This window comes from Hypanus sabinus, chromosome 14 (assembly GCF_030144855.1).
Source record: "Hypanus sabinus isolate sHypSab1 chromosome 14, sHypSab1.hap1, whole genome shotgun sequence".
NCBI classification, from domain to species: Eukaryota; Metazoa; Chordata; class Chondrichthyes; order Myliobatiformes; family Dasyatidae; genus Hypanus; species Hypanus sabinus.
In genome coordinates this window covers 68,733,454-68,748,728 of record NC_082719.1, presented here as the reverse complement: position 1 = coordinate 68,748,728, position 15,275 = coordinate 68,733,454, and the positions used below count along the sequence as shown (strand labels likewise).

General features: G+C 42.8%; 1 protein-coding gene across 1 annotated transcript in view; it reads right to left on the bottom strand.

Annotated features, from left to right (window-relative positions):
- The window catches only part of LOC132404844 (interleukin-6 receptor subunit beta-like), a 150,469-nt gene that overhangs the window by 58,699 nt on the left and 76,495 nt on the right, over positions 1-15,275 (bottom strand). The window contains exon 10 of the mRNA XM_059989395.1: positions 10,354-10,397. Within this exon, the coding sequence (XP_059845378.1) occupies positions 10,354-10,397 (44 nt within the window). The remainder of the gene's footprint in view (positions 1-10,353; positions 10,398-15,275) is intronic.

The following is a 15,275-nucleotide window of genomic DNA, read 5'->3' as shown; positions in this document are numbered from 1 at the left end:
ACTTCCGGGTTTTCGTGATTCGCGGTTGGTTGAATTCGCAAATAAGGAGGGCCGACTGTATATGTCTGACCACTGCTGCCTGTGGTTCCACTCTACTGTATTGTAGAAAGGTAGATGTTTCTGTACTTAGTCCTCTGCACTTGGAAGTCACGTGGGGATATCACAGCAGCAATTAGGCCTTAAGCAAACTGTTGCAGGGAACGCCTTGACAGCCTTTGTTAAGAAGCCAAGCGGGGTAAAACTTAAACTTTTGTCAAAATTTGAGAGTTTACTTTTATAGTATTTAAATGATCACTAATGATCAGGGGCATTTAAAATGACTAAAATCAAAACAAAGTCAATTGAAAGCACAATGACTGATATAGAATTAATGGTGGATTTACTCTGGGATCTGCCATTGACCTGCTCAGAGTCCAGTATCAAAGGCAACAAGGCCAATTCTCATCAAGTCCACATAACTGGGTGTACTTCATCTGGAACAACAGCCAACAAATATTCTAGTCCATGGATTTTAGTGCTCCAAGATAAAAAAAAAACCCTGAATTCTAACGGTCTTTTTGAATAGTTTGACTGCCAATGAATTCTTAATAATGTAGATCATGCATGATTTTTAAAAAAAATTTATGGTGTACTTTGTTCAATCCTGTTCACTCAATATCTTCTTTGCAGCGTTGTATTGTTGCAATTTTTCTTCATTTCTGAATATACCTATGTAACTTAATGCTTCCACCTATGCTTACAGTCAAGAGAGTCATTCAGCACAGAAACAGGACCTACAGCCGAATTGGTCCATGCTGAGTCAGCCCATTCGTCCACATTTGACCCACATCCCTCCAAACGTTTTCTATCTACGTACCCGTCAAGGTGCCTTTTAAATGTTGTTAAAAGTACCTGCCGCAACCAGTTCCACTTTCAGCTCATTCCATATATGGAACACGCTCTGTGAGAAAGCTGTCCTTTAGGTTCTTCCTAAATTTATCCCATCACCCTAAACCCATGTCCTTGTGATTCCTCAACCTCAGGAAAAAGACAGCACATTCACCTCATCTGTGCCCTTCATGGTGTTATACTCCTCAATATCACCCGTTATGAATGTAAAGCAACTCCGAGGGGCCGAAGGGTACAAAGTCACCCCCTACTTCTTGAGAATTGCAAGATCGCTATTAATTCGGGTCTGGGACCCAGGAAATGAGAGAGAGAGATGTCCAGAATACACAAGGTTTGGAATGTGTCCTGACCTCAGCGAAACAGAACCACTGATAATGGCTATTGTCTCTTGGAGACGGAATTGTGTATTGAGTACTGTACCATTCATTGAAACCCCTCAGGGGACAACCAGAGCGGTCTGGTTGAGGGATTGCATCATCCCAACCTGATTGACATCTGAGACCCCGTGAGTAAGGATAAAAGAGGGTCTGGGGAACAACCCCTTTAGACGCACCAGGAGAAACGCTAGAGATCCCATGACAGCGTTTAATAGCGACAGCCGGTGGGGGCTCGTGTGCGTCCTCCCTTGCCAGGGTGGCGGGCTCATCACGGAAGAACAGTTTAGCTAAAGGAGAGGCCGCAATTGAACGGCCACGACAAAGAGACTCCTGACGGATCGAAATCATAAGGGTTGGAAAAACCCGTAGCGGTAACTGTTCCCATTCTATTTCTATTCCTCTCTCTCTCCAACAAAGTGCAACACAGTGACAACCAAAAGACAGCAGCTTGTGGAACTGCAGTGAACTGTATATTTCCATTGGACAATTCATTATCCCCTAGACAATGATAGAGCTTATTTCTTATTGATTATTATGATACCTGCACTTTTAGATTTAGTATTGACGACGTATATTATATGTATATTTGCATTGATATTATTTTTGTGTATTTTTACTAATAAATACTGTTAAAAGTAGTATCATCAGACTTCAACGGACCTCTCTATCTTTGTTGGTAAGTGACCCAGTTACGGGGTTCGTAACAACGTGGGGCCTCGTCTCGAGATTTGATACCAAATTGGAGGGCCAGTGAATCGGGCTTTTAAGTCCAAACTTGGATCTGGTTGCGCGGGTAACCAGACGGGAAACCAGCAAAGATGGACGTAGATGAATTCATAGAAAACCCGACTCTGGAGGCGCTAGAGGCTGCCACAAATTCGGACTTGATAAATATTGCGAAAGGACTAAATCTCGCAGAGGTGAGGTTGTCGATGAAAAAGCGGGAGGTGCGGAGGGCCATAACTCAGTATTATATTGTGAAGAATGTATTTTCGGCTGAGGTATTGGAAAATATCCCTGAAAAGGTACCAGCTCGCGGGACGGCTCAGTTAGAGTTGGAGAAATTAAGGTTGGAACATGAAATTAAGTTAAAACAGCTGGAAGCAGCTGAAAAGGAGAAGGAAAGAGCCGAAAAGCAAAGGGAGCATGAGCTCCAGCTAAAGGAGTTAGAGGTGAAAAAGGAGCAGGAAAGAGCTGAGAAGGAGAGGGAGCATGAAATTAAGTTAAAACAGCTGGAAGCAGCTGAAAAGGAGAGGGAAAGAGCTGAGAACCATAGGGAGAAGGAGAAACAGAGGCAACATGAGATGGACCTGGAGTAGTTAAGGCAAGAGCCAAGAGCTCAAGGGTCAGACCGAGAGGAGAGATTTAATGTTAGTAGGGAGTTTAGGTTAGTACCTCCGTTTGAGGAGACAGATGTTGATAGTTATTTCTTGCATTTTGAAAAGGTGGTAGTGAGTCAGAAGTGGCCCAGAGATCAGTGGGTGGCGTTGTTACAAAGTGTGTTAAAAGGGAAGGCCCAGCGGGCATATGCGGCATTGTCCATGGAGGAGGAGGAGTCTGAGAATTATGAGAAAGTAAAGGAGGCCATTCTTCAGACCTATGAATTGGTACCTGAAGCATATAGACAAAAGTTCAGAAATTGAAAGAAAGGGTGGAATCAGACGTATGCAGAGTTTGCCGGTGAGAAGGGTGTGCTCTTGGATCGTTGGTGTGCAGCAGAAATGGTGGGAGAGTATTTTTGGCATCTCAGGGAGTTAATTCTGATTGAGGAATTTAAAGGTTGTGTTTCGGATGATATCCGGATGTATTTGAACGAGAAGCCGAATAAGTCCATATCCGAATTTGCTAGGTTCGCAAATGAATATGCCCTAACCCACAAGACAAAGTTTTCCTCAAATAAAAGTTACCAGAGAGACCGTGGGAACGGTAGAGAAAGCCCGCCGGCTGAGGCAGAGATCCAGCCGGGAGCTAGTGGTAAAACTAAGGAGGAGGAAAGGCAAGACGGCAGGAGGGGTCCTGGCTTGACCTGTTTTAATTGTGGAAAGGTGGGTCATATTGCATCTAAGTGCCTTGCTCCAAGGAAGGAGGTAGGAAAAGGGAAAGCAGCAGTCCCTACAGGATGTATCGTGGTGATCAGTAAATCGACGAGAAAGCCACAGGTAGACAGTATACGAGAGTGGCCTGAGAAATTTATTTCAGAAGGAACCATGTCTGTGAAAGAGGGAGACACACCAGTTCCAGTGCGGATCTGGAGAGATACTGGAGCTGAGCAGTCATTGATTCGCAGTATGGTACTAGATTTTGGTCCCGAGACTGGAGAGGTAGCTTTGAGAGGCATAGGAAAAGGGACAGAAGCTATGCCTTTGCATAGGATCATTATAAATTGTGAGCTGGTATCTGGACCAGTTGAAATAGGGGTGTGATCAGAATTTCTCAGAACTGATGTTGACCTCCTTTTGGGTAATGATTTAGCTGGTGGTGACGTTTGGTCGGCCGTGGAGCTGACGAGCCAGCCTGTAAGTGTTGAGGACCCGCCCCTAGATTCTAAGATCTATCCTGCATGCGCGACCACTCGCAGCATGTCGAGAAAGGCAGCTGAGAAAGAGGCCAGTATCGATTTGGCTGAGACGTTTTTACCGACCCTGTACCAAGAGAGGTTAGAGGGTGGTAAAACGGAGAATAGGGAGGTGAAAGAGAGTAAGGGAAAGGAGGTAGACTTGCCCTTAGCCAGGAGGAAATTAATAGAGGCACAGAGTAAAAATGAGAAACAGATAAGGCTGTTAGAATGTCCAGGACTGGACATGGATGATCTGTCTGGTTTGAAGAAATTGAAAATTCTAAAGGTGTTCCCGATAATGAAATGGGGGCAGTCCTAGATGAAAAGGATGCCATTACCTTGAAGAAGTCTGCTGGGTTGGCAGATGAGGTTGTTTCAGCCCGTGGGGTTGAGTTTACTCCAGAAGGGAGTTGCCCAGAGAGTAACTGGGAGGATCAGGGGAACTTAGAATTTGAAAAGGGGATGGGTATTGAAAGCCTGGAAGAGGCAGATGTCCCGTTCAAGAGTGTGTTCAAGATGTGGATGCACGTGGTACTGAACCTAGCAACGGAGCTCAGAAAAAGTCTGAGGTATTTTATTCAGTTGAAAAGGAATGCAGTCCTTGTGGGTCAGATGGACTTGGTTCAGTGAAGAAAGGGTTAACCTTGGTACTGGTGGGAAGTGAGAATTCCCAGTTGCTTGCGTTCGAAGGTGTGTTAAAAGTTAGTGAGGAGATAAAAGGTGGCGAGGTGAATATTATTATTGAAGGGAAAGGGAAAAGTGTAGTTCCTAAATTGAATGAAGAAAATTTAAAGTCTGGATTGGTGTCAGAAGGAGTAACCTGGCTGAAGGGACAATGGCTTGTTACCAAGGTGCCTGCGAATCAATTACAGGTTGATTTGGAATGTAAAGGCGTCCCACACGCTATTGTTATTCAAGAGTGTGCTGTGAAGAGGCAGAATTTGAAATGCTGTTTGGACAAAGAGGGATCGCTTGCAGATCTTAAATTGAAAACTAATAGAATGAAGGGTCCTGAAGCTAAAACTAACGACTTGCTTAAAAATAAAGAATTGTGTAGAGATTCAGCCAATGGGCTACGTTTGGAAAACATTGTTGATAAAATAACTCCTACGAAGGGAGCATGCAAAAGCCTATTCCACACTAGTATACAAGCCAACCCCGTGGGAGTTAACTGGAAAAGGGGCGAGGGTTGATGGGATGTCACTTTAAATAACAGGATCTGTTTTTTTAAGGGATTTTGACAAAGCATGCAACTAATAAAGACAACCCCCATGGAAGATTGACTGTTAAGTTTGAAAGTAAAATAAAGATTAGTATTTGCATGAACTTTTGTAATATACACGTAAGCTAAGATCACAACTCTTTAGTTTTTGTTTGCTGAAGAAAAGGAATAAAAATAGGTGGTTATTAAATTGGAGTCTGATGCTACAAGAATTTATTAGGGTACAAGATGTTAAGATATTAAAGGAAATGACAATGCAATCGCTAATTGTTTAGATGCTGAATTGAATGTATAACTGTATTACTCTGTAGCGAAAAAAACCCTCTTTTGTATTGTGTTAGATTCTGAAATCCTGTAAGACTATATTAATTAACTTTTACCTGTGGCAAAAACCTTAGAAGGAAGGGGGTGTTATGAATGTAAAGCAACTCTGAGGGGCCGAAGGGTACAAAGTCACCCCCTCCTTTTTGAGAATCGCAAGATCGCTATTAATTCGGGTCTGGGACCCAGAAAATGAGAGAGAGATGTCCAGAATACACAAGGTTTGGAATGTGTCCTGACCTCAGCGAAACAGAACCACTGATAATGGCTATTGTCTCTTGGAGACGGAATTGTGTATTGAGTACTGAAATATTCATTGAAACCCCTCAGGGGACAACCAGAGTGGGCTGGTTGAGGGATTGCATCATCCCAACCTGATTGACATCTGAGACCCTGTGAGTAAGGATAAAAGAGGGTCTGGGGAACAACCCCTTTAGACGCACCAGGAGAAACGCTAGAGATCTCGTGACAGCGTTTAATAGCGACAGCCGGTGGGGGCTCGTGTGCGTCCTCCCTTGCCAGGGTGGCGGGCTCATCACGGAAGAACAGTTTAGCTAAAGGAGAGGCCGCAATTGAACGGCCATGACAAAGAGACTCCTGACGGATCGAAATCATAAAGGTTGGAAAAACCCGTAGCGGTAACTGTTCCCATTCTATTCCTATTCCTTTCTCTCTCCAACAAAGTGCAACACAGCGACAACCAAAAGACGGCAGCTTGTGGAACTGCAGTGAACTGTATAGTTCCATCGGACAACTCATTATCCCCTAGACAATGATAGAGCTTATTTCTTATTGATTATTATTATACCCGCACATTTAGATTTAGAATTGACGTCGTATATTATCTGTATATTTGCATTGATATTATTTGTGTATTTTTACTAATAAATACTGTTAAAAATAGTATCATCAGACTTCAACGGACCTCTCTATCTTTGTTGGTAAGTGACCCAGTTACAGGGTTCGTAACACCCCTTATTTAAATACACACCATGAATAGAGTCTAAACCTGCACAACCACTCTTCATAACGCAGTCCCTAGAATCCGACTATTATTCTTGTATGAGTCCCGAAGAAGGGTTTTAGCCCGAAACATTGACTGTTTACTCTTTTCTATTGATGCTGCCTGGCCTGTTGATTCTATTTTTTTTAAATCTTTTTATTAATTTTTAAACAAACATAAATGAAACATGAATACAAAGTGTTTGAGAGTACACAATTGATAGTTTAAGTAGACATTCAAATATATAATAATCAATATATATAGCCTCCCAAACTCATAGTATTTATGAACAAAAGAAACAAAAAGAGAAAAAAAACCCAAAAAAAGAGAAGGAAAAAAAACACTAACCAACATGGGCTATTGCATAATGTTAAATACATACAGTAGTGCCAATAACTCTGAACCTCCATCCAAATAATTAAGGATAATAAAAGTAAGGTTTAGGAAAAGACAATTTAACTCATATGAAAATGTTGAATAAATGGTCTCCAAATTTCTTCAAATTTAACTGAAGGATCAAAAACAATGCTTCTAATTCTTTTTTAAGCTCAAACAAGAGATAGTTTGAGAAAACCACTGAAATAGTTGGAGGATTAATTTCTTTCCAATTCAATAAAGAGATCTTCTAGCCATTAATGTAACAAATGCAATCATTTGTCGAGATGAAGAGGATAAACAACTATTATCCACCATTGGTAAACCAAAAATTGCAGTAAAAGGATGCGGTTGGAAATTGGTATTCAGAACTCTTGAAATAATACTGAAAATATCTTTCCAGGAAATTTGTAAACAAGGGCAAGACCAAAACATATGGGTCAATGAGGCAACATCAGAATGATATCTGTCACAGGTTGGATTAACATGAGAATAAAATCGAGCAAGTTTATCCTTAGACATACGAGCTCTATGTACAACCTTAAATTGTATTAGGGCATGTTTAGCACAAATAGAGGATGAATTGACTAATAGTAAAATTTTCTCCCACTGCTCAGTGGATATAAGACAATGAAGTTCTTCTTCCCATTCCTTCTTAAATTTTTCCTGATACATCTGGCTGTATTTTCATGATCATATTATAAATGACAGCTACTAAACCCTTTTGACAAGGATTCAGAGCTAAAATTCTTTCCGCAATGTCCAATGGACGTAGTTTCGGAAAAGATTGTAACTCATTATACAAAAAATTTCTAACTTGTAATTATCTTAAAAAAAAGGGTTTTAGGTAAATTACATTTATTAGATAGCTGTTCAAAGGACATAACACTATCATCCAAAAACAAATCACGAAAACATGTTATACCTTTTGTTTTCCATAAAAGAAAAGCTTGATCCATAAAAGAGGGCCGAAAGAAATAGTTAGATATTTTAGGGCATGTTGTTTGCTGTCTTGAGGCAAATTAGGGTGGATAAATCTCCAGGGCCTGACATGGTGTTCTCTAGGAACCTGTGGAACACAAGTGCAGAAATTACTGGGGCCCCAGCAGAGATATTTAAATCATCCTTAGCAACAGGTCAGGTGCCAGAGGAATGGAGGATAGCCAATGTTGTTCTGCAGTTTAAGAAAAGCTGTAAAAATAAACAATGAAATTATAGCAAGTGAGCCTGACATCAAAAGTGGAAAAGATATTGGAAGGTATTCTAAGGGACAGGAAATATGAGTATTTGGATAACCATTGGGGATAGTCAGCATGGCTTCATGCATGGTAGGTTGTCTAACCAACCTTATATAGTTTCTTGAGGAAGTTACGGGGAAAGTTGATGAAAGCAAAGCAATGGACATTGTCCACGTGGATTTTAGGAAGGCATTTGACAAGATCCTGCATGGGATGCTGGTCAGGAAGGTTCAGTCACTCAACATTCAAGATGAGGTAGTAAACTGGTTTGACATTGGCTTTGTGGGAGAACCAGAGAGTGGTAGTAGATGGTTGCCTCTCTGACTGGAGGCCTGTGACTAGTGGAGTGCTATAACGATTATTGCTGGGTCCATTGTTATCTATATCAATGATCTGGATGATAATGTGGTTAATTGGATCAACAAATTTGTGAATGATATTAAGATTGCAGTGTAGTAGACAGCAAGGAAGTCAATCAGAGCTTGCAGCGGGAGCTGGACTGGCTGAAAAATGGCAGATGGAATTTAATGCAGAGAAGTGCAAGATGCTACACTCAGCAGGACCAACCAGGGTAGGTCTTAGTGGCAGGGCACTGAGGAGTGCTGTAGAAATAAAAGAATCTGGCAATTTAGGCCCATAATTCATTATAAGTAGCATCACAGGTAGATAGGTTCCTAAAGAAAGCAGTTGGCATATTGGCCTTCATAAATCAAAGCATTGACGACAGGAGATGGGATGTTATGTTGAAGTTGTATAAGACATTGGTGAGGCCTGATTTGGAGTATTGTGAGTGGTTTTGGTCACCTCCCTACAGGAAAGATTTAAATAAAATAGGCAGAGTACAGAGAAAATTTACAAGGTTGTTACTGGGACTAGAGGACCTGAGCTGTAAGGGAAGATTGAATAGGTTATGATTTTATTCCTCGGAAAGTAGAGGATTGAGATTGAGGTGAAATTTGATAGAGGTGTACAAAATTATCAGGGGTATAGAGAGGGTAAATGCCAGCAGGTTTTTTCCACTGAGGCTGGGTGGAATTACAACTAGAGCTCATGGGTTAAGCATGAAAGGTGAAAAGTTTAAGTGGAACATGAGGGGAAACTTCTTCACTGAGAGGGCGATGAGAGTGTGAAATGTGCTGCCTGTGCAAGTGGGTGCATGCGAGCTCAACTTCACATTAAACAGAAGTTTAGATAGGTACATGGATGGTAGGGGTATGGAGAACTATGGTCCCAGAGCAGGTCAATGGGCGTAGGCTGTTTAAATGGTTAGCTGCAGACTAGATGGGCCAAAGGGCCCGTTTCTGTGCAACATTTTTCCAGGATTCTATCCCATGAACATTATTAAAATAAAGAAAAGGAAGAGAATAAACAGCAGAATTCATCAGTGGTCACTCTGTGATCATGGTGGATCATTTGTCACTGTTCACCTGCCTACAATCAACAACTACTCTCATTCATTGCTGTTTGCAGGAAGGCGGTTTAGGAACAGCTTCTTCCCCTAAAGCCATCTGATTTCTAAATGGACATTGAACCCATGAGCACTCCCTCACTGTTTTTCTGTTTTTGCACTATTTCTAATTTAACTGTTTAATGTGCATATAAATACATACTTACTGTAATTTATTTTTTCCTATATTTATCATGTATTGCATTGTACTGCTACCATTAAGTTAACAGATTTCACAACTTACGCCAGTGATATTAAAACTGATTCTGATTCTAAGATCTGAACATCGTACACCCTTCCTAGTAGAAGTGCTTTTTATCTCAGTGAGGTTGTGCGCCATCCCCTAAATTCTCCACTTCTTAATGATGACAGAAATTAAAGAGCCAACAATCCATTCCATATGCGATGTCAATTCCAGTGGAGACAAGAATGACTATTGGGCAGATGGAGACGTTTGTTTGCATCTTTCGTGGGTGTAGGTTGAGGGGTAACTTTGCTGGTCACATCTATCGATATTAATTTGTTCAGGTAATGTCAGCAAACGTCTCTTCCTCTTTGGCTTTGATCTCGTTAGAAATCAATATTCCATCTGAATCAGATTGACATGATACCATGGGATCTTAGACCATAAACTTTTCTTGTAGCCTGGGAAAAAAACTTCCATTTTTTCATCAACATAAAGCACAATAACCTTGCCTTTATCCTGACACTGTCTCCTTTGGGTTTTAGAGTCAAACACTCAGTGGTCTCTTTCTTCGGTACACTTGTTAATGCAAATATCAAATCAGCCGTCAAATGGCAGCATCTCAATAAAAGCATGCAGACATGGTCAAGAGGTCCAGTTGTTGTTCAGACCAAACATCTGTATTCTAAGTGACTTTGAAAGTCAAATAATTATCGATGCCAGATGGGGAGGTTTGAGTACCTGAGAAACTACTGATGATCTGAGATTTTCATGCACAACCATCTCTGGAATTTAAAGAAAATGGAGTGAGAAATATAGTGAATGGCAATTCTGTGGGCAAAAACACCTTATTAATGAGAGAAAATGCCCAGACTGGTTCAAGCTGACAGGAAAATGACAGTGACTTAAATAACGATGCACTACAACAGTGGTATGCAGAAGAGCATCTCTAAATGCACAACACATCAAACCTCGAAGTGAATTGGCTACATCAGCAGAAGGCCATGAACATACACTCAGTACAGGTTGTTGGTGTGGCTGCACCAGTACTGTATACAGTTTTGGTCACCCTGTTATAGGACAGATTATTTTTAGCGTGTTGCACCAGACAGTCAGCCATTCTTGTTTGGCGCATCTCCTTTGGTCTCCTTTCAGGTTAATCGGGTCACAACATGAACATTCCTGACTCAACCCTTTTTTTTACGAGGCCGAGTGGCTAGCTCGGCACTCAACCTGGCATGGATGGAAAGCGTGCTCAGGGGTGGCCCAACTTGGATTCGAACTTGGGAGCCATTGCACCACCAGCTGGCAATAGGACAGATGGTGTTAAACTATAAAGTATAAGGATGTTGCCAGGATCAGACAGTCTCAAGTGGAGAAGCAGGTCCAAATCACTATCATCTGCATCTATCATCTACAGCCAATAAAGTACCTATCTATCTATCAACTCAACCAATCATGTGGCAGTAACTCAATGCATAAAAGCATGCAGACATGGTCAAAAAGTTCAGTTGTTGTTCAGACCAAACATCAGAACGGGGAAGAAATGTGATCAAAGTGATATTGACCGTGGAATGATAGTTGGTGCCAGACGGGGTGGTTTGAGTATCTCAGAAGCTGCTGATCTCTTGGGAATTTCACACAGGACAGTCTCTAGAGTTTACAGAGCATTGTGCAAAAAACAAAAAAATGTCCAGTGAGTGGCAGCTCGAAGGGTGAAGATGCCCTGTTAATGAGAGAGGTCAAAGGAGTCACTTTGGGCAAGAGTGAGCAAGAGACGTCACTGCAGGATGGGAGCCATTGGAAAAGATCAGGTGTCCTCAGTAGTGAGTCCTAAATTTGAAGAAGCGAATGAATGTGAACATCGTTGCAAGATGGGAGCCATTTGAAAAGAACAAGTCTCAACGGCAGTGAGTTTTATTTGGGCCAATCAAAAGAAGGGAGGTGTAAGTGAAGTGGTCATTGTTGGAGTGGGCCAGGCTTCTGCTCAACAGGCTTGGAAAAGCACATGCGGAGGTTCTAAATAAGTTTTAAGTAAGCTTTTACAGAAATCTATTTCTTTGACTACTAGTACATAGCTAATGCAATGTGGACGTGTCCAGAGTTAGATTGTGTTCTTTGTGTGAGATGTGGGAACTCTGGAGACTTCCAGTATCCCAGGTAACTGCATCTGCATGAAGTGCATCAGCTGCATCTCCTTAGAGACTGTGTTTTGGAAATGGAGCTCGATACAGGAAAATGAGAAAATGAAAGATAGAAGCTACGGAGAGGTGGTCACCCCTAAGTTTCAGGAGGCAGCTACCTGGGTGAGTGTCAGGAGAGGGAAAGAGGATAGGCAGCCAGTGTGGCTATTCCCAACATTAGTAAGTAACATGCTCTGGATACTGATGGGGGGGTGGCTGTGGTTTGAGCTACTGGGGAAAACCAAACTGGTCAGATCCCTGGCTCTGCTTCTGGTTCTGAGGATCAAAAGGGAAAGGGGGAGAAGAAGAGTGTGGAAGAGATAGAGGATTCCAGTGCATCTCCAGAATAATAATCTCTAGATTGCTGCCTGTGCTATGCTATGATCGGGCAGATGAATGTGTGACTAAAGTATTGGTGCAGGTTGCAGGTGTTCAGTTTTCTGGATCATTGGGATATCTTCTGGGCGGCCATGATCTGAATACAATGGGCAGGTTACACCTGAACCCGAGGGTAACCAATATTTTTGGGGGCAAGTTTGCTAGTGCTGTGGGGGAGGGTTTAAATTAATTTGGCAGGGGGAATGGGAACTGGAGTGTTAGGGCTGAGGATGGGGCAGTTGGTATACAAGTAGATGCAGTGTGTAGTGAGACTGTGAGGAAGGACAGACGGATTAAAGGTCAAAATTAAAGTCAGTGGGATGAGTTTACGTGTAATTTGGAGACAAAGTTGAGAAGGGTGATGAATACAGGAGTGAATGTGTCATATCTGAATGACACAGTATACAGAATAAGGTAGATGATCTTGTTGTGCATTTAGAGATTGGCAGGTACGACATTGTGGGAATTAATGGGTCGTGACTGCAAGAAGATTATAGTTGGAGCTCAACGTCCAAGGATACACATTGTATCAAAAGGACAGGCAGGTAGGCAGAATGGATGGGGTGGCTCTGTTGGTAAAAAATGAAGTTGAATCGTTAGGATAGCAAGAAATTCCGACATCACAGATATTTGTGGTAAAAAAGGAGCTAGATATTCTGTGGCAGAGTATTCTGTGAAAATTTAAGCTTGTACATTCATTAATCTATGCAGTATGCTTTTAATCAGTTTGCATTACACAACCTGTACCAATAAAATATTTTAGAACAGAAGTAGAGGGGTGAAGGAGGGAAGAGTCTCTCATTGTTCGTCTCATTTTCTTTACCACTCTTATGATGCCTACAATACTTCAAATGGTTTACTGCTGTGTGGATATGACGTTTGGAAAGGCTGTGGTAATACATTTGAGAAATATTAGATAAATTAGTCCCAGTCTCTACTAATAACTATAGATAATCAGTAATAGAAACCACCAAACAGCATTTAGCAACAACGACAACCACGTCAACGATTTTAGTTGGCCCATACAAAAAAGGATGAGACCGATTGCGATTTCCAGAAGTATGTCCTAATGAGATTTATGTGTTGCAAGGTCAACATCAAGAGATTACAAAATGAGGAGAAAAACATTGAAGAAACCTGTGTTGCGTGCAAGGGCTGTGGCACCGAGAATTAGGAACCCATGAAATAAAACGAACAAGGACACTTAAGTTAACTTTAGAAAGAAACTAAGGCAAACTTGTATCAGGAAGAAAGGATGTACATCAGAAATTATTAATAAAATTAATGATATAAACCATTAAAAATGATGCTAATGGACCAGTTTTTATGACACTGTGAGATACTTTGATGGGAAATGTGCCGAATTGTGAACGTTTTTGTTGTGATACCTGGATGAGTTTATCTGCAATGACTCGCAAGAAGATAAAATCTGTTTGATTGTCACCTCATCAAACACCCTCAAGCTTCCCTCTACCATAGCTATTACTTGTTCAATCTATTAAATGTATTGATGACACTTGCCAGGCCTCCACAAACAGATCCAGTCAAAACCATCATCTTTTTATCACCTAGAAGGGTAACCACAGCAGGTGTATGGGAGTACTGATATTGCAGCTCGCCTCCATTTCATTCAACCTTCTGATCTGACAATGCATAAACTTTTCATCATCACAGAAGGAGAAGCCCTAATTTGCCTCCATGCCAGCACTAAGAACACCTCGAATAGAACTGCTGCAGTTCAAGCTGTTTCACCACCAAGTCGTCAAGAGCAGACAAATTTGGGTATCGCTGACGTTGTCAGGAAGCCACGGTTCTGTAAATGAAAGCCTTCAGAGAATGAAGCAAGTTATTTATCTGATTTAAAGTTTCTTTAATTGGAAAGATCTGTTAAGCAAAACGATTATTTTCTCTTTCTTAATAATTTTCTCCACAATTTCCACCAACACAGTGACACCTGACACAACTTCCTCTTCCCTTTGTTTTCAGCTTTTGTAAGAGAATATTCCCTCTGCAGCCAGGACCCTGGTGAAGTCGTTGTCAGACAGCGTGATGGAGTCGAGCTGAGGGGCTGGCAACTGGGCTGCACCCAGGGAGAATGTCTGAAAGGTCTCGGCGTGTACCAGTCTCTTCCTGGGCAGGTCGACCAGTAGGCTGTGAGCCCGCAAAAAATCCACACCCAGAAGCGGTTGGGCTACGGCGGCCAGTGTGAAGTCCCACGTAAACCGGCTGGAGCCGAACTGTAGCTGCACCTGACGGGTGCCATAGGTCCTTACCGTGCTGCCGTTCACGACACTCAGGGGGGGACCCGGTGCCTGGTTGCGGGTGTCGTAACTCGTTGGAGGTAAGACGCTGATCTCGGCACCGGTGTCACCAGAAAACGGAGTCCGAACTGCTGGTCCCACACATACAGGAGGCTATCCCGAAGGCCAGCCGCCGTAGCCATCAGCGGCGGCTGGCCCTGGCGTTTCCCGGGAACTGGCAGGGCGGGTGACAACGGCGGGTTGCTGCACCCCACTGCTGGTGGTAGAAACACCATTGTTCGTTGGGCTCCCCACCCCTGCCTCTGGGGTTAGCGGGCTCTGCGGCCGGGCCTGGACTGGTTTGCTGCTGGGAGCGTGGCCTGGTGATCTGTGCGATGGACGCCCCACTCACCTTCTTGGCGTTCCACAGCAAGTCCGCCCAGGCTGCCACCTTCCGGGGGTCGCTGAAATCCGCGTCGGACAGCAGCAGGAGTATGTCCTCGGGCAGCTGCTCCAGGAATGCCTGCTCAAACATAAGGCAGGGTGTGTGTCCATCGGCCAGAGACAACATCTCATTCATTAAAGCCGATGGAGGTCAGTCTCCCAAGCCATCCAGGTTCAGTAAACGAGCAGCTCGCTCGCGCAGTCAGAGTCCAAAAGTCCTTAGGAGCAGGGCTTTGAATTCCGTGTACTTGCCGTCCGCTGGGGGAGACTGTACGAACTCTGCAACCTGGGCCGCTGTGTCCTGGTTGAGGGAGCTCACCATGTAGTAGTAACGTGTGTCCTCTGAGGTTATCTGCCGAACGTGGAATTGGGGTTCTGCTTGCTGGAACCATAGGTGAGGTCGCAGCGCCCAGAAGCT